The sequence below is a fragment of the Anolis sagrei genome, chromosome 7, assembly GCF_037176765.1.
Source record: "Anolis sagrei isolate rAnoSag1 chromosome 7, rAnoSag1.mat, whole genome shotgun sequence".
Lineage (NCBI taxonomy): Eukaryota > Metazoa > Chordata > Lepidosauria > Squamata > Dactyloidae > Anolis > Anolis sagrei.
The window spans coordinates 32,738,038-32,761,059 of NC_090027.1; the positions used below are offsets into that span (position 1 = coordinate 32,738,038).

Consider the following 23,022-nt stretch of genomic DNA (forward strand, 5'->3'; position numbering starts at 1 on the left):
TTAATTTTTTTCTAAAGGTCAGGAGCAAGGGAGCAGATCTTACCTCTTTTGGGAGAGTGTTCCATAGGTGGGGGGCCACAGCTGAGAAGGCCCTGCTCCTCGTCCCCACCAGCCGCATTCACGCTGGTGCAAGAGCAGGGCCTCTCCGGATGATCTTACGAGGTGGGACGTAGGGGCAGATGCGTTCGGACAAGTAAGATGGACCCGAACCATATAGAGCTTTATAGGTCAAAACCAGGACTTTGAATTGGGCTCGGAGATGGACCGGCAGCCAGTGGAGCTGGCATAACAGTGGAGCAGGCATATGTTGCCCAGTTAGTAATCTGGCTGCTGCCCGTTGAACTAACTGAAGTTTCCAAACCATCTTCAAAGGCAGCCCCATGTAGAGCGCATTGCAGTAATCTATTCGGGATGTAACTAGAGCGTGGACCACCATGGCCAGATCAGACTTCCCAAGGTACAGGCACAGCTGGTGCACGAGTTTTAACTAAGCAAAAGCTCCCCTGGCCACCACCGAAACCTGGCGTTCCAGGCTCCCAAGCTGCAAACCTGCGTCTTCAGGGGGAGTGTCACCCCATCCAACACAGGCTGTAACCCTATGCCCTGTTTGGCCTTACGACTGACCAGGAGGACCTCTGTCTTGTCTGGATTCAATTTCAATTTGTTAGCCCTCATCCAGTCCGACACAGCAGCCAAGCATCTGAACAGCCTCCATAGTGACAGGTGGGAAGGAGTAACAGATTTGGACATCATCTGCGTACAGATAACACCTTACTCCGAAACTCTGGATGATCTCCCCCAGCAGCTTCATGTAGATGTTAAATAACATTGGGGACAGTATTGCACCCTGAGGGACTCCACCAGACAATGGTTGTGGAGTCAAACAGGTGTCACCCAGTAACACCCTCTGAGACGACCCTCCAGGAAAGACTGGAGCCACTGCATAAGTCTGGAGGCATTGCGTAGAAGTCCTGCACACAGGACTAGATTACATTTTCCCCTAACAGAATTCCCTTCTTTGTGGTCATTTAGTGTCCCTATAGTCGGAAGCAGGACAATGGCATTATCCCTCAAGACCTCTGGATATCTTGGCAGATGATGTCATTGCTCTTTGCATTGCAACAGGGACATAGCCAGATCTTTCACCAATGCTTTACACTCTCAACCAGGCACTATATGGCTGTTTAGGACATGCCCCTACAGTTAAAATGAAAGGTTTGTCACTGCAGAAGTTCAGTACATTATTTCAACCCTGCAACAACAACTAAAGTGACTTAGCATGGCATTCAGTTGAACTTATGCCATCATTATGTCACTTACTGGATGCCTGGCACAGGAAACGTTTGGAATGGAGAAATAGCAGTTTGGGAAAATACAGCGCATCCTCTCGCTTTTTTTAACAGGCCCTTTCCCCCCAGGCGCCAGTTTTCTGGACTGTTTTTCTCATTTTAAAATAGGCTAACAGCACACTGTGACAGCAACAATTTCATTAAACCAATTAATGTTTCAGTTGGGTTATGAATTTTCTAACAAAAAGGGTCAACTTACTGAAATTTATGTTTTAAGTGGTATTTGATCGACTTGAAGTTGGAATTTCAGCATTAACTAAATTCCAGAAATAACTTAATTAAATTGTTACATGAGAGACCTTGCCAAAGCGCCAAGAATTTTTACATTTCCCAGCTGGTTCTTTTCCCAAACCCTAACTCGCCTGGATTTTTTTGCAAAACTGCTTCTTGCTTTCTTTTAGTCCCTCAAGGTCGAGGAACGACACTCTTTGGGTCACAACATTCAAACATTAACTCAAGAGGAGTTCCAGTGAGTTGATGTGTGTTGAAGGCTTTTCAGTTCTCCTCCTTGAGAGGAGACACGATAGCCATGTATAAATATATGAAAGGATGTCATAAGGAAGAGGAAGAAGACTTGTTTTCTGCTACCCTTAAAACTAGGACTAGGAGCAATGGGTTCAAATTACAGGAAATGAGATTCCAACTGAACATTAGAAAGAACTTCCTGACTGTACGAGCTGTTCAACCCTGGAACTCTCTGCCTTGGAGTCTGGTAGGAGCTCCTTCCTTGGGCAGTTTTAAACAGAGGCTGGCTGGCCATCTGTTAGGGATATTTTGATTGTGCTTTTATTGCATGGCAAGGGGTTGGTCTAGATGGTCCATATGGTCTCTTCCAACTCTATTGTTCTATGATTTCATACCATCCCATTTCAAGGATTGATGTGATGTTCTATCAAACACAAAACAAAGATGGAGAAGTGCGAAGAGAATGAATTATGCTCCCATTTCACCCTGGTAAAGTTTTTAGTGCAGACACTTAATTAAAATTCAAATAAGCAATGTAACATACAGATAATTTAGATGTTAATTAGATTAGATGATTTGTTTTGACAATAATGCACTATTATTAACCCTTTTTTGCTAACCTTCCTGTCTTTGCTGACCTGCAAAGCTGCTTGGCCCCCATGCAAGGAGTTAGTCAGAGCACATGCTGTCTGCTTGGCTGCTAGAACCTTGCAATTGAGCTTTTGGACCCATCAAGGACTTCAAATTGAAAGCAAACTAAGCCTTAGAGTTTGGTGAATCATAGCAAGTGAAAGAGAGCCAATAAGTTGGGTAGATGCAGGTTTGCAGCTTGAGAGTGATCCTGGACTCATCGCTGAGCATGGAACTCTAGGTCTCAGCAGTGGTCGGGAGAGCTTTTGCACAGTTAAAACTTGTGTGCCAGCTGCGCCCATACCTTGGGAAGTTGGATCTGGCCACGGTGGTCCATGTTCTTGTCACATACCAAATAGATTACTACAATGCGCTCTACATGGGTTGCCTTTGAAGACTATTCGGAAACTGCAAATGGTCCAACAGGTGGCAGTTAGGCTACTCACCGGAGTGTCATAAAGGGAGCATACCACCCCCACCCACCCCTGTTGTGTCAGCTTCGCTGGCTGCCAATCCAATTCCGAGCACAATTCAAAGTTCTGGTTTTGATCTATAAAACCCTATACGGCTGCAGTTCAGCGTACCTGTCTGAACGTATCTCCTTCTATGTCCCACCTTGGAGCTTAAGATCTTCTGGGGAGGTCCTGCTCTGGGCCTCGCCTTTGTCTCAAACACGTTTGGTGGGGACGAGGGACAGTGCCTTCTCGGTGGTGGCTCCCCGCCTGTGGAATTCACTTTTCGGGGAAATTAGTTCATCATCGTCCCTCCTCACCTTTAGAAAGAAGACATGGATGTGGGACCAGGCCTTCGGGCAATTAGGTTAAGGGACAATTGTTAAATGACAATAACTTGGAAATTGATTTGGATAAGTAAACGGAATACCCAATAGTATATGGCTAGCTAAATAGCCACCAGACTGGCAACAGCTTAATGGACTGTAAGTATACTGTTTTATTTTTATGTCTTAATGTTTATGTTTTTAACTGTTATAATTGCTGTGTGTATTTTATGATGCGGCATTGAATTGTTGCCAATTGGAAGCCGCCCTGAGTCCCCCAAGGGGTTGAGAAGGACGGGGTAAAAATAAATAAATAAATAAATAAGGTCCCATCCTGACAAGTCCTGACACAGGTACCAGTTACAAAGGTCAGAATTCCTGCTGGTTTGTGTGTGCCTTCAAGTTGACTTATGGTGTCTCCAATGCATTTTGCAGGATTTCCTTAGGCAAGGAATACCCAAAAGTCTCTGTGCCTGTTTCTTCCTCTGAAATCTAACCTACAGCACTGTTGGTGATCTCCAATCCAGGTATTAACCAATGCTGACTCTGCTTAGCTTCCAAGATCAGCCGGGATCTGGTGACTTTAGGGTATTGAGGCCTTATCTCTTCTGGAGATAAGACATCAATCACTGAGTGAGTGCCAGTGAAGGGGAAAGCCTTGGCAGACATTCCTAAGGAAGGGTTTTCCCAGTGCTGCTTTCCATCAACCACAGAAAGAATTTATCTCTTTTTTTTCTCTCTCTCTCTCTCTCTCTTGTCTCACGGTGTCAAGTGAGTTATGAGAGGCAGCTAAACTCATTCATCACCAAGATCACCCTTTCTGCTTCTCAAGAGATAGGATGAGAAAGCTACTGAATTCCTCAGTCTGTTTCCATGTTTCTTTCATGAAATGGGTGCAGAAGAGGCTGGAGGTAGTTCACTCCCAGGATGGTTCTCTTGTTGGCTTGTCAGTTTGCAAAGATCCAAATCTAATCTAATCTTGCAACTCTGTGAAAAAGTTAGCTACAAAAGCCTTGATGCTAAATAAATGACCTCTGGCTATTTTAATCAGGTTTGGGAGGACCTCAAAGAAAAGAACGTAAATTACAGTTTCAAAGGGCATCATCCATAAAAAGTATGAAAAAGTCTGGACACAATATAGGGAGACCTCCACGAGGCTTTAAGGATATTGTACCCATGATTGTCATGGCACCGGGACTGTGGCACAGCTGGCTGGGAGTAAGCTGCATTAAGATCACTACTGACCAAAAGGTCATGAGTTCAAAGCCTGCCCAGGTCAGAGTGAGCTTCTAACCAATTTGTGTAGCTTGCTGTCAACCTTTGCAGCCCGAAAGACAGTTGCATCTGTCAAGTAGGAAATTTAGGTACCGTTTATGTGGGGAGGGTAATTTACGACACCATAAAAAAATCTCCAGCAAGCATGCAAAGAATGAGGAAGTACTTCATCAATGTCACAAATGGACGGGGAAGCGACAGCTCCCCTGGTGGCCAGAATACCTTAATGAAAAAGCTGGAATGTTAAATAGCCTCCGACTGTTTGTTTATATATGTTGTGTGTCTATGGCATGGAATGTTTGCCATGTATATGTACATTGTAATCCGCCCTGAGTCCCCTGCAGGGTAAGAAGGGAGAAATATAAATACTGTAAATAAATACAATAAGAAATACTGATTTTTTTACTCCATTTAGGTTTCAATGTATATATTAATAAAAGCTTGGAAAAGCCATTGATTGAGATTATAGCTTCCACAGTCTTTCCAACCAATGTGAGAGTCTACAGTTCCAGTCAAAACCAAGGCTTTCAGAAATGGTAGACCCTACTTGACCCTATGATGGGTCAAGTAGGGTCTACTGGGGTTTGCCTAATGAAAGACTGTTTTAGAATGATAAATCCAGATGGACAGGTTCCTGGACCAAAAGGCTATTTGAGCAGAAGTCATGAAGAAAGTGGTAAACCCAACCTGGAGCTGGATGTCTCCGTTGTCATGATTGTGAGATCCCCAAAGACAACTGGCTAGTTGGAAATAGAATATGACTTTAGATAGCCCCCTATTCAGCAAAGGAGCTTTTCTCTTACTAAAAAATCTATGTGGATTCATCTCCACTCTCTCTCCAAATGAGAAGATGATGGAGGAAGAATAAGAGGGAGAAGGGAAGGGAGAGAAGGAGGAAAAAGGAGATAATGGTGATGATTTTGCAGACATATCCTTCCACGTCTGTTCTGAATTAGAAATACAGTGGTCTATGGTGTGAGTGTTGTATGTCAGCCTATTCAGCTTGTGATTGTGTCTGATTATCATGCTGATTTGGATGATGGGAATGAGAATAATGTTCATGTTCAAGTTGATTTTCATGATGTCTATGCAGGTGTTCCTGAAGGGAATGGGGATGTTTATTTGTTTTCTGGATTTGGGGATGTGAGGCCTGAGTTGCTGCAAGGGCCTGAATGCAGTTTAAAAGATGGGTCACAGAAGCCTGAGTTGCTGCAAGAGGATTCACAAGGTTTCGAGCTTGGGAAAGGCTTTGCGATGCAGTTCCCTGATCAGTTATCTAGGAATGAGTTCCCAGGTGTAGAATTTAATGAGGGGAGTGGAAGTGAGGCCTTGAACAGGAAAAGTTTTTTCAGTCAACAAAAATAAGACAGGTCAACAATTAAGGCACTTGACCAGAATCAAACAGAAGTTGGAAGTGAAACCAAAATTAAGAAAGAATCCTTTTCTAGCTGTTTGGGAATCAGGGCAGACTTTATGCATGCCTAGTAAGAAATCTTGTTTCAGTCGAAGCAACATTGGATTCATGTTAAGTTCCTAGTGTCAAGATCTTGGTAGTTATACAGAAGTGGAAGAGGAAAAGAGTTCCCTTATGGACATATTACTTAAGAGAGAAGAATTTAAGAACAATAACACAACAAAATGAACAGCTCAAGAAGGAAGAGTGGAAGTCAACAAACTGCGGGGGGGGGGGGCGTTTTTTTCTTTTCTTTTTTCTCTCCAGGTTTTTTTCTACTATTTCCTACTTTTCTATCTTCTATATAATATTCCCCCACTTTCCTTGTAATTCTATATTTTATCAATAAAAGTTTAAAAAATAATTTTAAAAAGATCTTGGTAGTTTTATGGAAAATGCCTTTGATCGGTTCATGGATTTAAGTGCCTTTGCTGTTATTTTGCCAGTGAATTCAAGTACCTGGTTTCATGGAATTCTTTGGAGTTTAGCTTTTTGGACTCTTTGTTCATGTTTTCTTTTCAACCAATTGGATTACATTTTACTGTCAATTGCTTTTTATTGCTTTGGCCTTTTATAAACCTTAATAAGCTGCTTGCTAATTGTACCCATCTGGTGTGGTGTTTAAAGTCAGAGGTGATTTTGCTCTGGAGTACAACAGTAAGCAACATCATTGACAGAGCTTCATTCCCATCATCCCTTCCTATTAGCTGCACTGGGTAGAACCCATAGGATTTATACTCTGATAATACCTGAATGGCTACAAGTTGGCTTGAGTTAAGACAAAGGCACCTGCTGCAGATGTGATGCTAGCTGGTTCTTGCTCTGCCAGATCTGGATGAAAGTACAAAGCATTACAGGCAATTAGTTCCACAGACACACAGCATTATGGGTATTTGGTTCCAGAGGCTTGTCTAGATCCAGAAAGTATGATTCAAAAGTAGAACATCAGTTAATCTGAGAGAGGAAAATGTTGCTCTGTGGAGACTGGCCATTTGTTTTGCCTTACTCACTCCTTCTTTTTCTTTCTTTTTTAATTCCTGTTTCCTCACTAGCTGAAAAGAGCCTTTGGCTTCCCGCCCAACACCTGCACTGACACACTGACACACATTTTCTGGTGGATCTCGCCTGCTCAATCCAGGCAGGGATTAGCAAGAAGCTTTTAACCCCTACTCTTCTTGTGCTTAGGCTCAAGTGGACATCAGGGCATAGCTAGGGTCCTTCGCCTTAGGAGACCATAAATTCCAGATGAACCCTCCATACAGCTTGGGATAAGTAGGTAAACACTCTCAGTGTGTTTTAGACTTGACTTCCATAAGACACATGGTCAAAGATTATGGGAAAACACATCTCACAAGGGCAGCAATCGTAAGCCCCAACATCCATAAAACAACACAGTAGAAAGCAAGAACTAGAAACATATCTTCCAAAGCACCCAGGTGCTTCAATTTCCAAAGACTCTGTATGCAGCCAACCACCTCTTAATGTTAACATGTCATTTTTCTATTTCTTCAAGTAGTTGTTTTTTTTTTCCTTCCAGCAATAAGATTTTATGATTCCAATATGGAGCCATTTACAGTTTAGAGAACCGGCCTTGGAAAGAATCTCAAAATGCCAAAATAAGAGTGAACATCCACACTTCATCCCTAGCATGTTGACGGCAACCCCAAACTGCCTATCAATTAACTTTTTCTTTTTTTTCCCCTTCTTTTCATCCGTAATGAAAGGAGAGTTTGGGGTTTGCATAATAGCCTTTGGCAGCCAGAAGAATTCCATGGTATCATGAGACCACAGATGGATGAGTTCAAGAGAGGCAGATGTCTTGGTTGATCCAGTGCCCTCACATCGGGGTTTGAGGAATGAAGAGCACAGTAATACAGAAAATATGCACACAGGGTATTGTCTGAAAGGAGGGACAAGGCCTTAAATTCTGGAGACCAAACCCATCCCAAATGTAACTCTATTATTTATCCTATGGAGGCCCCGGTGGTGTAGTGGGTTAAACCCTTGTGCAGGCAGAGCTGAAGACCGACAGGTCACAGGTTCAAATCCGGGGACAGTGTGGATGAGCTCCCTCTATCAGCTCCAGCTCCTCATGCGGGGACATGAGAGAAGCCTCCTACAAGGTTGATAAAAACATCAAAACATCAGGGCGTCCCCTGGGCAACATCCTTGCAGATGACCAATTCTCTCACACCAGGAGCGACTTGCAGTTTCTCAAGTCTCTCCTGACACGACAAAAAAAATATCATAACAGAAGCAAACCAAGGGAACAATTGTAATGTATTTAAAAAACAAACAAACAGAACAAAAAAACCAGAAAGTTTGAAAACACACACAGAGTTTGCAAACTTGACATTATATTAAATGTCCTTTGACCAGAAGCTGGCTACTTGGTGATGCTATAAGAAGGTCTTCCATTGTGCATGTGGCAGGGCTCAGGCTGCATTGTAATAGGTGGTCTGTGGTGTGCTTTTCTCTACACTTGCATGTCATGGCCTCCACTTTGTGGCCCCATTTTTTAAGGTTTATCTTTGCATCTCGTGGTGCCAGAGCACAGTCTGTTCCGTGCCTTCCAAGTCACCCAGTATTCTGTGTGCTCAGGAGGGAGTCTCTCATTTGGTATCAGCCATTGGTTGAGGTTCTGGGTTTGTGCCTGCCGCTTTTGGACTCTCGCTTGCTGAGGTGTTCCAGCAAGTGTCTCTGTAGATCTTAGAAAACTATTTCTTGATTTAAGTCGTTGACGTGCTGCCTGGTACCCAAACAAGGGATGAGCTGGAGATGTCGCTGCCTTGGTCCTTTCACTATTGGCTGCTACTTCCCGGTGGATGTCAGGTTGTGCAATACTGGCTAAACAGTGTAATTTCTCCAGTGGTGTAGGGCGCAGACACCCAGTGATAATGCGGCATGTCTCATTAAGAGCCACATCCACTGTTTTAGTGTGGTGAGATGTGTTCCACACTGGGCATGCATACTCATCAGCAGAGTAGCATAGCGCAAGGGAAGATGTCTTCACTGTATCTGGTTGTGATCCCCAGAAAGTATGATCCAAGCCAGTCAGCTTTCATATGATATTGTTTCTAGCGCCCACTTTTCAGACAGTGCCTCTTGTAAATGTAACTCTGAAGGCTTCCAAAGGCTTCTACCATGAATTATGAGAATCCATCAGGTTGAAGAAATTAGCACACTTCCTTTCTCACAATTGTAATCTTAGAGTCCTCCCCATGGAAGCAAATCAATGCAAAAGAAGACCCGCTGTCTGTTCTGTTGGTATCTTCACAAGGGACACAAAGTGCAATTGTCATTGGGTTGCTGTGCGTTTTTCAGGCTATATGGAGAGAATGCTTCTGGAACATAGCCATACAGCCCGAAAAACTCACAGCAACCCAATGATTCTGGCCATGAAAGCCTTCGACAATGCAGTTGTCATGTTTTTAAAATCCCATTGCCTGGAATGGGACTAAAGTTGCTTGACTCTTGTCCCTTGCTCTGGAAGTGCTCCTTGTTGCATCTTCCCAGGTTCAACTGAAAGTCAGCACTACATTCAGTCTTCTAGTCATTGCATTGTCAACATAGCTACAATTTTCCTGTATTTCCAAAAATATATTATTTTGAAACTTCTTGTGGGGAAAAAAAAATACTAAAAAGTGGTGGGGTGAGTTCCTCATCTGCTCCAGGATAGAATTCCACAGAAACAAAAAGAGAAGAAAAATACAAGACACTTTTGTGTTATCTATTAAAAATACTATATTTTTTCTTTTTACCAGTCCCTCGGCATCCATGAGACTGAAACGCTCTTTCTGATAATCAAAAGCAATTCCTTATTTCTCCCCTCTTTCTCATTTTTCTTTCTGTTCCCCATGAAGGGTTTTTTGACAACCCAGTAAGTAATATCACATTTGTCAAATGTTTGTATCCTTTGCCACAGTGCAGCAACACAGCAATTGGAGAAAAACATTCAGTTCCCTTTCAAAGTCGGTGGAAAAGTTCCAGGTCTCATTTTCAGTAAGACAAGGGGTCTCATCCGCCGAGCCACATCCTGCTCTAATGTATACCATGTGAGGTTTCTACAGCCCCGCTCCATAGATCAGGAGAGTGAAAACAGCCAAAGCTGACTTCTTCCAATCCAGCATCATGGGGAGAAGAGGGGGAAGAGGGGAGGAGAAGCAGAAGGTGTGCCTAAGGGCTGGCTTCACTGGCCCATTCACTACACAAGAATCTGTGGCTGTTTCAAGGAAGTTTATTAATGTACAAGAGGGCTGGTGCCAAGAACATGGACAGAGATACCAAGACGCAGCAGTTTGTGGGATGCTTTCATGGTCCTCCCTTTCATCCCCTTCCTATAGGTTCAATGGGAGAGACATATAGATCTAAATTCTATTTTAAGACTTTATCACATGAGGATGATAAAAGACAATTACAGAATTCCGGCGCAGTCTGGCTTTAGGATGGGACCGGTGCTTGGCAGCTGCAACTATCTGGATGAGGACAAACAAATTGAAATTGAATACAGACAAGACAGAGGTACTCCTGGTCAAGTGGTAAGGCCAAACAGGGTAAAGGGTTACAGCCTGTGCTGGATGGGGTTGTCCTCTCCCTGAAGACACATGTTTGCAGCTTGGGAGTGATCCTGGACTTATAGTTGAACCTGGAACCTCAGATTTCAGCAGTGACCAGGGGAGCTTTGCACAATCAAAACTTGTGCGCCAGCTGCACCCATACCTTGGGAAGTCAGACTTGGCTATGGTAGTCCATGTTCTGGTTACATCCCAAATAGACTACTGATATGTGTTCTATGTGGGGTTGCCTTTGAAGACTGTTTGGAAGCTTCAAGTAGTCCAACAGGTGATAGCCAGGCTGCTCACTGGAGTGGCGTACAAGGAGAGGACATCCCTCCTGTTGCATCAGCTCCACTGGTTGCCAGTCTTCTACTGAGCACAATTCAAAGTGCTGACTTTAGTCTATAGAACCCTAAACAGTTCTGGACCAGTTTACCTGTCCAAACGTATCTCCCTCTATGAACCAGCTAAGAAGTTAAGATCTTCTGGGGAGTCTCTGCTCTTGGTCCTGCCTCCTTTGCAGGTGCAGTCGGCAGGGACGAGAGATAGGGCCTTCTCATTGGTGACCCCTCAACTATGGAACTCCCTCCTGAATGAAATTAGATCAGCTCCCTCCCTCCTGACCTTTAGGAAAAGGCTAAAGACATGGATGTGTGACCAAGCATTCAGTGAGTAATCTATCATTGCAGTAAGAAAATATGGAATAGTGCAATGACAAATTGGAACAGCTGCGGAATATGATACTCTATTGTGTGATTTTAAATAAGTGCTTTTAAGGTTTTATATGTTTTGATATATATGTTGTTATTATGTGTGTTTTTATGGGGTTGAGAAGGGCGGGGAATAAATATGGTAAATAAAATAAATAAGTAGGGTAAAAGCACCTTTGGAAGGAGTTCACCACATTTTGTTGTCCACTCTTTTAGTCGCATTGCACTTGAATAATGGTTGAACATTCGTTTTCATTGATTGGGGGAGGAATCAATGACACCAATATTGCTGTTCTTCTGCCATTCTTCCTTGTGCAATAATGTTCATCTGCTGCAACCCTGATACTGCGAAGCAGAGACAAGTTTCACAAGGACACCAAAACCGTGTAACTGTGCAATTTGGCAATGTAAGGGAACAGAAAAAATACAGGGCAATGATGGATAAGAAGTGAGGCTGTGTGCAAGCCTGACCATTGAAATGCGCATCATTAAAGTGCTGGTATTGTGAAATTGCAATGAGGTGTAAAAGTGATTGTTCCAATTATATATCCATTTAAACAATGAGATTATGATGAGAGAGCAGGCTGGTGTGATAAAATCATCAGTCCCAACATGACCAGACACAATGAATCTGTGACATCAACACTTTTCACGTAAGTCTCCAGCTGTTGTTAGACTACACCAAGAACCCCCAAGGATTGGATCTGGAATCTATCTTTGGAGATTCACAAACGGAGAGCTTTGACTTGACTTTAAAGGATTCTCCCACCCTCCTATTCAGCAGGAGCCCCATCCCCACATCTTGCGACACGTTTTCCCGGCACTGAAAGGGGTGCCATAGAGAGTAAGGATAAGGAAGCCAGCTTCTGCCATCCAGTTGCATGATGAATCATCTAACCCAGTGGTTCTCAACCTGGGGTCCCCAGATGTTTTTGGCCTACAACTCCCAGAAATCCCAGCCAGTTTTCCAGCTGTTAGAATTTTTGGGAGTTGTAGGCCAAAAACATCTGGGGACCCCAGGTTGAGAACCACCTTACCTCTTACATCCTAGGTGGCATGAAGAATATGTTTAGTATGTTCTCCTCCCGCAAGAAAACGTGTTTTATATCTACAACATGCACCTGGACTTTGGTGCAGCTGGCTGGGAGTCAGCTGCATTAAGATCACTACTGACCGAAAGGTCATGAGTTTGAAGCCAGCGGGGTCAAAGTGAGCTTCCGACCAATTTGTGTAGCTTGCTGTCGACTTTTGCAGCCCGAAAGACAGTTGCATCTGTCAAGTAGGGAATTCAGATACCGCTTTTGCGAGGAGGCTAATTTAAGTAATGTACGAGGCCATAAAAATCTCCAGCAAGCATGCAAAGAATGAGGAAGTACTTCATCAGTGTCACAAATGGATGGTGAAGTGACAGCTCCCCTGGTGGCCAGAATACCCTAATGAAAAGCTGGAATTTAAATAGCCTCTGAGTGTCTGTCTATAGATGTTGTGTGTCCATGGCATTGAATGTTTGCCATGGATATATACATTGTAATCCAACCTGAGTTCCCTGTGGGGTGAAAAGGGCAGAATATAAATACTGTAAATAATAATATATATATTTTATTTTTTTATTTACTGTATTTGTATACCTATTGGCTGAGCCAGGAAGTAAACCTGACATAAATTTCCAGGGTCCTTGTTAGTTTTAAAACCTAACACATACACACACCCACTTAAAGCATCTGGATGTGGATAAAACAGGGCAAAATGTCCCTTCCTGCACCCTAGAGATTTGAGAGCATCTTTAGCAACAAACCTCCCCCCACAATTGGGAGAACCAAGGCCCTTAAAAATAGCCTTCAGGAACAATACTTTGCTGATGTAACCTATGGTAGTACTTCTAGGGTTAGCTTACAATGTTTTTCAAGGAGAAATGTAGAGAAATTTGCCTTGCCCTAGGCCCATGAGAAGGTAGTCTTCAATATGTCAAACGATGGCAGTCACTAATATAGATGTAGGGGAAAGGTATTACTCCCTGAATGAGAATCCTGAAAAATAAGAAAATGAGCTGTGGTGAAATAAAAATGGAAACGCAACCAGCAAGAAGGTTTCGCCACATGTTTTGGCTGAAGTTTCTGCCTGTCAAATGAGAGATCCCAATTGGACACGCAGAGACGTTTCCCATGAGCGTCACTGGGATCACTGCCCTGGAGCATGGCCAGAAATTCCTTGTGGAAGCTGCATGTCAATCACCGGTCTGAAGCCAGTCCAGGTGGAAGGAAAGCAAAAGATGAAGAGTAAAGTGTGTGGTTGTTTTCCTATTGGGCAAGAAGCCATCGGGCACGACCGATTGCAAGCAACGCTCCAGCTGTCATTATGGACAGCGAGGCTGAAGAGCGAAGGGAACACAGTCAGGAGGCGCTAGAAAGCCATCTTCTGCTTCCTTCACAAGGTCTCCCTGCAGGGTTCACCAGCAGGAAATCATGATAGATTTTGGCTTTTTCCAGAGCTATAAAACACTAAGGACTCTTGTCTTCACTGGACTGTGATGGATTCCCATCAGCACACAAACAAAACAAAAGACAAGCACAGCAAGGAGCAGGAAGTCCTTCTAATTAGGACTCCAACACAGGGATGTTCCTCTGAGACCAAAAGCCATGCAACTTGATAAACCTAAATGTGTTTACCATGACTGTAAATAAAATGTTCACAGTGAAAAATGACCCTTGGGCGAAAGAAATCCCAGCTCCCACGGGATGAAGAAATGCCTTTGCAGCTGTTTCATAGACCTTCTGGGAAGATTTTTAGGGGAAATTTCTTGAACAAATAAAAACATAATATGTATTGTTCAAAGCTTTCATGGCCGGAATCACTAGATTGTTCTAAGTTTTTTGAGCTATCTGGCCATGTTCAAGAAGCATTCTCTCCTGACGTTTTGCCTGCATCTATGGCAGACATCCTCAATGGCTGTGAGGTCTGTTGGAAACTAGGGAAATTGGGTTTATATATCTGTGGAATGTCCAAGGTGGGAGAAATTGTCCAAGCATGTGGACAATTTCAACAAAAAGGAAGAAACCACAAAAATGAACAAAATCCGGCTACCAGTATTTAAAAACTCTAAAATCATAAAACAGGGGAACTCCAGACAGGAAACATTCAGGGACAGCTAATCACCTCTCAACAAAGGATTCCCCCAGATAATAAGAAGCCACTTCTTCAACGTGTTAGGTTGTGTGGCTATGTTCCAGAAGCATTCTCTCCTGACATTCTGCCTACATCTATGGCAGGCATCCTCAGAGGTTGTGTGGCCATGTTCCAGAAGCATTCTCTCCTGACATTTTGCCTGCATCTATGGCAGGCATCCTCAGAGGTTGTGTGTCCATATTCCAGAAGCATTATCTCCTGACATTTTGCCTGCATCTGTGGCAGGCTTCCTCAGAGGTTGTGTGGCCATGTTCCAGAAGCATTCTTTCCTGACATCCTGCCTGCATCTATGGCAGGCATCCTCAGAGGTTGTGTGGCCATGTTCCAGAAGTATTCTCTCCTGACATTTTGCCTGCATCTATGGCAAGCATCCTCACAGGTTGTGAGACCTCACAACCTCTGAGGATGCCTGACATAGATGCAGGTGAAACGTCAGGAGAGTATGCTTCTGGAACATGGCCATATGGCCCGAAAAACTTACAACAACCCAAAAACATAATAGATCAACCAGATTTGAATCCCCACTCAGCTGTGTGATGTTGGCCAAGCCACACTCTCTCAGCCTTAGAGGAATGCAATGGCAGACTTCTTCTACACAAGTCTTGCTGAAAAAATGTTAGGATAGCCATTGGTTGGAAATGACTCGAAGGCACCCAACAACTACAACAAGCACAGGTGGACAAATGTGATTCCTCAAAATGCTGCTGTACTGTAACTCCCAGCACTCCTCACCATTGACTATACTAGATGGAAAGATTAATACTGCAGCCCAATAATATCTATAGGGACACACTTTCCTTTCCCTTGCCGTGTCTGCAGAGGTGAATTGTCCCTAAACGTCTCACTTGTTACACTGTCCATTGATTGTGGCCATAAGTCATACAGGCTCATTGTGCCCTGAATGCAGGACCAGGAAAAGAGAATCTACTCCATGTTTCAGTCTGAACTTTCCAGTATCTAAGGAATTGCCTCTGTTTGGGGGGCAAGCGTTCAGCACTTTGGACAGCTCCCTTTCAAGTCCAGAGCAGACTGACATGCAGCCCTATTGGCACCACCAGCTGCCACTAGAAGGCACATTTTTGTCTCTTGTCTCAGGCAACAAACTGTCTTGGGTCACAACCTCTGAGGTCATGACCTCACAACCTCTGAGGATGCTTGCCACAGATGCAGGCGAAACATCAGGAGAGAATGCCTCTAGAACATGGCCAATATAGTCCGAAAAAACCTACAACAACCCAGTGTCTTGGCTCAGTATGGATAATGCAGAAATGCCTTTTCTTTTATCTGCTCCTCAACAGGATGCTTAGAAGTTTCAAAAAGCAATCCTAACATTTAGAAAATCTCTTGCTATCCCCATTTCTGGCATGCCTTCCATTTTCTAAAAAAAAATAAAATCCACAAAATGCATTTAAAGATGCATCCGGCCACAGTTTCCTAGCTGTAAAACAGCAAGCAATGGCTGCTCCAGGCTATAAACAGTGACTACATTGGGTAACCAACAATTATATCCCTGAAAACAGGCACAGGAAGGAGAGATGGAGACACAAAATGAGTGGAGAGAGAGAAAGAGAGATGCACGACAGCTCGAAAGATCCTCAAAGAGGGGCCCACTGGCAATCTCCAGCCCTGTCAGAATTGCCTCCTCTGGAAGAATGCCTTCTGTCTGACCCATTTACTGGCCTCACTAAAAGAAAATAATCATTACAATAACTGTGCCAATGGGTGTTTGTCTTTTTTTTTCCCCTCTCTCTCCCTGGACTGCTGTTCAAAAGGAATTCCACGTATGCCAAGCACCCGCCCCATGAGCTGCCCTCTCTCAAAGCTGCCAACAAGCAACAACGGGAGAGACCAACTCTGTGTATAGCATCCAAACACATGCTTTGCATGCACTTAGTCCTGAGTTCGGGTCAGCTCCACTGCATGGCAAGGGGCAAGACAGCAAAGGGGAGAAAGGTACTCCCAGCAGAAAACCTGAGAGTTTAGGAATTGGACATTTGGGAACTACTTTCCCAGAATCCCCAGACACTACATGACCTAGCCTTTTGGACTATACCTCCCATTATCCCCAACCAGGGATAACATTTCCATAATCCCCTAACCAGTTTGAGATCTTTCGAACTACATGTCCCAAATTCCCAAGCCAAGGCTGAAGCAGCCCCATTCCCAAGTCCTGCCCTTTAGAGCAGGTGCAATGTTGTCTTTTATTTGGTAGGAAGCCCACCTTGAATTCAATGCAATTGACTCTCACTCTGGTCACCTGAGAGAGTGCCAGTGTGGCATTGAGGGTCAAGAATCCAACCCTGTCCATCCTCACACTGTTTCCCACACACATACACCCCACAATCTCACTACTGCAGTGCCAGTTAAGTCAAATGGCCTATTTCCCAGTTTGGTCCAACCTGCATGGGTTCGAATCACATTGCTGCAACCATCTCAGACACACATAAATAACAAGGCAAGCACAGAATGGGTGGGAAAGGGGTCCCTCAGAGCACTGCCCCCAAATCCCTCATTATCACCCACAAGCAAGAGGAACCAGGCACCCCATGTGCACCAGGGAGGCAAGGAAGGAAGAAGGGAAGGGGGCCTAATGTGCTCAGTGGCACTAAGGAAGGGCAATGTGCATAGAAGGCACAAGGAAAGGAAGAGCTCCTAGTGGGTGCAAAGAAGGGAGAGGGATGAGTGGGGTGCCTGGCATGCCCAGCAGTGACAATGAAAGGAAAAGAGGATGCCTAGTGGGCACAGCAGCAAGGAAGAGGGAGGGAGGGCAGAGAGCCTAGTATGTACATTAGCGACGAGGAAGGGCAGAGTGTATACTGGGCACAGCAACTGGATGGAGGGGATGAAGAAAGACAGGATGCCCAGTGTGCACAGCAGCAGAAGGAAAGAGAAAAGACAGTAATAGTGGCTGTAAGGTAGGGCAGAGAAGACTAGTGGGTACAGCAGCAAGGAAGATGGAGGAAGGGCAGAGTGCCTAGTATGCACAGTGGTGATAAGGAAGCGCAGAGTGTGAGGAAAAGCAGAGCTCCAAGTGGGCACAGGGAGGGAAAAGGGGGCACCACAGTGGCAAGGGAGGGAGGAGGAAAGACAGGATGCCCAGTGTGCACAGCAGTAATAAAGAAAAGCAGAGTGCATAGAGAGAGCAAGGAAAGGCAGAGCTCTAGTGGGCATAGCAGCTGCAAGAGATAAAGAAGAGCAGGAAGACTAGTGGGCACAGCAGCAAGGACAAGGGAGGAAGGGCAGAGTGCCTAGTGTGCACAGTCACCATAAGGAAGGGCAGAGTGTGTAGAGAGGGCTAGGAAGGGCAGAGCTCCTAGTGGGCACAGGGAGGGAGTAGGGCAGGAAGACTGGGGGGGGGGGTCACAGTGGCAAAGATGGGAAGAGGAAGGACAGGATGCCCAGTGTGCACAGCACTGATAAGGAAGGGAAGATTGTAGAGAGAGGGCAAGGAAGGACACAGCAACAACAAGACTGGGTACAGCTGATTCAAGGGGGAGAGAGGGAAGGGCAGAGCTCCTAGTGGGTACTGCTACAGGAGAGAGGGAGTGAGGGAGGAAAGAAAGAAGAAAGGAAGGAGAAAAGGGAAGGGAAAGGGGAAAGGAAGGAAGGAAGGAAGGAGGAAATGGAAAGAGAAAGAAGGAGAAAGGGGAAATGAAAGGGAAAGTGAGAAAGAAAGGAAGAAGAAAGGGGAAAGGAAAAAGGGATGAAGGGGAAAGGAAAGGGATGGGGAAAGGAAGGAGGGAGGGAAGGAAGGAGGGAGGGAAGGAGAAAGGGAAGGAAGGAAGGAGAAAGGGGAAATGAAATGGAAAGGGGGAAAGGAAGAAAGAAGAAAAGGGAAAGGAAAAGGGAGGAAGGGGAAAGGAAAGGGGATGGGGAAAGGAAGGAGAAAATAAAAGGGGGATTGGAAAGGAGATGGGGAAAGGAAGGAAGGAAGCAGAAAAGGGAAAGGAAAGAAGAAGAAAAGGGAAAGGAAAAAGGGAGGAAGGGGAAAGGGGAAGGTGATGGGGAAAGGAAGGAGGAAATAAAAATGGGAAAGGAAAGGGAAAGAGGAAAGGAAGGAAGGAGAAAAGCGAAAGGAAATGGAAAGGAGAAAGGAAGGAAGGAAGGAAGAAGAAAAGGGAAGGGAAGGGAAAGGGAAGGGGGAAAGGGAGGAAGGAAGGAGAAAAGCAAAAGGAAAAGGTGCAAGGAAGGGGCAGAGGGCGTGCTCCCCCCCCCCCCCAACTCAACCCCCCCCCCCCAGCCCCCCGGCGGGTCCCGACCTGCTTGGTGAAGAGGATGGCGGTGTCCCAGTACTCGGGGTGCTTGTCGCTGCCCTTGTTGAGCTTCTTCTGCCAGGCGCAGAAGTTGCGGAGGGTGAGGGCGGCGTTGCCGGTGACCTTGGGGCCCTTGTCCTCGCGCCCGATGACCAGCAGCTTGACCACGGCCAGCTGGATGGCGTTGCCCAGGCTGGCGTGGCGGTAGAGCCGGGCGGCGGTGGCCATGAGGGTCAGCAGGTAGTGCGTCAGGTCGGCGCCGTGGAAGAGCGCCATGGACTCGTCGGCCACCAGCAGCGTCTCCACGAAGCGCGGGAGGGAGACGAAGCGCTTGGCGCGGGGGCGAGGAAGCGGAGGAGGCGGAGGAGAGGAGGAGGGCGAGGGCTGGAGGGGTTGGAGGGGCTCCCCTTCCCGCCCTTCCCGGGAGAGCTTGTACTGCTCGAGGGCGCGGAGGGCGCCGGCGTTGAGTCCCGAGGCCACCCCGCAGCGGGAGGCGGGCGCGAGTGGGGGGCGCCGCTGGAGCAGGTGCTGCCCGGGCTCGACCCACCGCGCCCGGTTCCCCCCGCCCAGGCCGGGCTCCCGCAGCGGGCGGATGAGGAACTCCTCCCCGCGGACGCCGAAAGCCCCGGTCAGCCCCCCGCAGAGGCTCAGGGCGGCGAAGGAGTCCAGCTCCGCGTTCACGTCGCCCGAGTAGAAGCAGTGGCGCAGGTCCGGGGGCGCGGAGCCGGGGGTGGCGCCCAGGTATTGCGCCACGAAAGCGGGAGCCAGGAAGCGGGAGTCCGGCCTGAGGCGGAGGGAGAAGTCCTGGCGGAAGGCGCGGAGCTGGAAGACCACCTCGGGGGGAGAAGCGTCCCCGTCTTGCGAGGGCTGGAAAGGCTGGCGTCGGGTGGAAGGGTCCCGATCCAGGCGCAGCGGAGTCACCACCTCGGACTCCTCCGCAAGCGGGACCGCCAAGGCGGGCAGCCCCACGAGGAGGAGGTGGAGGAGGAGAGCCATGCCAAGGCCGGAAAGCCCACTCCCCTCCAACAGGAGCCTCACAGGGGCATCTCTCTCCCTTCTTCCTCTCTCCCTTCTCCCTCTCTCTCTCTCTCTCTTCGACGTGTCAGGGCTTTATATATACATCGCTGTCATGTGCCAACGCTTTTTTCTAAGCGTTGCTCTCCTCCTGCTGCTCTCCTCCTGCTCCTTCTTCTTCTTCTTCTCCTTCTTCCCCTTCGCCCTCCTCCTCCTCCTCCTCCTTCTTCTCTCCCGCCTTTTCCTTCCGAAGGGGAGGCGCTTCTCCGGCTCCTTCGTGGACTTTTAAAGCGCACACTCGCCCGTGGGCTTCTATCCAAACATACGCCCCAAACACAGCTGCTGAAGAAGGATAAGTTGATCAGTTCTGTGAGGATCTGCAGCACCTACTGGACAGCACACCAAAAAGTCTTAGGTTTCATCCCTGGACTGCATAAGTCTCCAGCCCTCAATGAGTATTGTGTCCAATTCTGGGCGCCACAATTGAAGAGAGAGATTGACAAGCTGGAATGTGTCCAGAGGAGGGTGATCAAGGGTCTGAGATCATTTCTATGAGGATCTGCAGCACCTCCTGGACAGCACACCAAAAGGTCTTGGTTTTCATCCCTGGACTGCACAAGGCTCCAGCCCTCATTGAGTATTGTGTCCCATTCTGGGACCACAATTGAAGAGAGATATTGACAAGCTGGAATGTGTCCAGAGGAGGGTGATCAAGGGTCTGGAGAACAAGCCCTATGAGGAGTGGCTTAAAGAACTAGGCATGTTTAACCTGCAGAAGAGAAGGCTGAGAGAAGACATGATGAGGGCCAGGGAGAAATATGTGAGGGGAATAGGGAAGAGGGAGCAAGCTTGTTTTCTGCTGCCCTGGAGATTAGGACGCAATAGAGCAATAATAATAATAATCATCATCATCATCATTATCTATCTATCTATCTATCTATATAAATAAAATGTAATGTCCGTTTTTGTGCTATTCACAGAACTCAAAAACTACTGGGACAATTGGCACCAAATTTGGACACAAGACACCTAACAACCCAATGTATGTTCTTCACTCAAAACATTGATTTTGTCATTTGGGAGTTGTAGTTGCTGGGATTTATATTTCAACCACAATCAAAGAGTATTCTGAACCCCACCAACGATGGAATTGAACCAAACTTGGCACACAGTTCTCCCATGACCAACAGAAAATACTGGAAGGGTTTTAGTGGCCAGTGTCCTTTGGTTTTGGAGTTGTAGTTCACCTACACCCAGAGAGCACAGTGGACTCAAACAATGATGGATCTGGACCAAACTCTACACAAATACTCATTATGCCCAAATGTGAACACTGGTGGAGTTTGGGGAAAATAGAATCTTGACATTTGGGAGTTGTAGTTGCTGGGATTTATAGTTCATCTACAATCACAGAGCATTTTGAACCCCACCAATGATAGAATTGGGCCAAACCTCCCACACAGAACCCCCATAACCACCAGAGTGGGCCACAGCAATGCGTGGCAGGGGACGGCTTGTAATAATAATAAAAGGTAAAGGTTGTCCCCTTGACATTAAGCCCAGTCATGTCTGACCCTGGGATGTGGTGCTCATCTCCATTTCTAAGCTGAAGAGCTGGCATTGTCCATAGACACCTCCAAGGTCATGTGGCCGGCATGACTGCATGGCGCACCGTTACCTTCCCGCCGGAACGGTATCTATTGATCTACTCACATTTGCATGTTTTTGAACTGCTAGGTCGGCAAAATCTAGGGCTGACAGCGGAAACTCACACCACTCCCCTATCGATCAACAAGCTGAGCAGCTCAGCGCTTCAACCCACTGCACCACCGGGGGGCTCCAATAATAATAATAATCTTTATTTATACCCCGTCACCATCTCCCCACTGGGCACTTGGGGCAGCTAACATGAGTCCAAGCCCAAAACTACAATACAACACAATAAAATACAGAAAACAAACTACAAGAAAGGAGATTCCATCTGAACATTAGGAAAAACTTCCTGACTGTGAGAGCTGTTCAGCAGTGGAACTCTCTGCCCCAGAATGTGGTGGAGGCTCCTTCTTTGGAGGTTTATACGCAGAGCCTGGATGACCATCTGTTGAGGGTGCTTTGAATGCAATTTGCCTGCTTCTTGGCGGGGGGTTGGACTGGATGGCCCATGAGGTCTCTTCCAACTCTATGATTCTATGAGTACCTAGACATAGATATAGGGTTACAGTGAGGGATTCCTTTCCTCCATTCAAATGCATGTTTCTCTCAGAAAAGGCTTCGTCTTTACTCTTCTTGTATGTCACTATCTCCTCCCACTTTGAAGATGCAGCAATGGAATCTCTGTGAGAGATGAGCTAACTTTGTCTTTAAAGGTATTTTTTAGCCATGTGGTGATTTCTCCATTGCCCTCTCTCTGCCTTTGTCTCCCTTCCAGTGAGGACACATTTTGCCTTTCTCCAGGCAAAATGTAGCTGCATCGATATTTTGACTTTTTATCCTTTTACCCTCCATAGATGATGAGCTTAGTAAGCTAGTTATCTCCAAGACCTTTTCTATCTAGAACAGTGTTTCTCAACTTGGGGTGTCAGGACCCCTGGGGGTTCACAAGGGGGCATCAGAGGGGTCACCAAAGACCATTAGAAATCACAGTATTTTCTGTTGGTCATGGGGGTTCTGTGTGGGAAGTTTGGCCCAGTTCTATCATTGGTGGGGTTTAAAATGCTCTTTGATTTTAATGAACTATAAATCCCAGCAACTACAACTCCTAAATGTCAAGGTTTGTTTTCCCTGAATTCCATCAGTGTTATTATTTGGGCATATTGAGTATTCATGCTAAGTTTGGTTCAGATCCATCATTGTTTGAGTCCACAGAGTTCTCTAGATGTAGGTGTACTACAACTCCAAAACTCAAGGTCAATGCCCACCAAACCATTCCAGTATTTTCTGTTGGTCATGGCAGTTCTTTGTGCCAAGTTTGGTTCAATTCCATTATTGGTGGAGTTCAGAATGCTCTCTGATTTTAGGTGAACTATAAATCCCAGCAACTACAACTCCCAAATGACAAAAACAAAAACCCCATCAGCATTCAAATTTGGGCGTATCGGGTATTTGGGCCAGATTTGGCCCAGTGAATGAAAATACATCTGCATATCAGATATTTATATTCATAACAGTAGCAAAATTACAATAATGAAGTAGCAATGAAAATAATTTTAAGGTTGAGGGTCACCAGAACATCAGGAGCTGTATTAAGGGGTCGTGGCATTAGGAAGGTTGAGAGCCACTGCCTTAGGCCGCATCACAATATCAAACAAAACAACAAGTCTTGATAAGACTTGATTACACTCTATGCAGTTCTTTAA

General features: G+C 45.9%; 1 protein-coding gene across 1 annotated transcript in view; it reads right to left on the reverse strand.

The window, feature by feature from the left end:
• The window catches only part of ADAMTS15 (ADAM metallopeptidase with thrombospondin type 1 motif 15), a 50,091-nt gene extending 30,202 nt beyond the window's left edge, over positions 1–19,889 (reverse strand). The window contains exon 1 of the mRNA XM_060787772.2: positions 18,659–19,889. Coding sequence (XP_060643755.2) covers positions 18,659–19,648 — 990 coding nt within the window. The 5' untranslated portion in view covers positions 19,649–19,889. The remainder of the gene's footprint in view (positions 1–18,658) is intronic.
• Between the last annotated feature and the right edge of the window lie 3,133 nt (positions 19,890–23,022).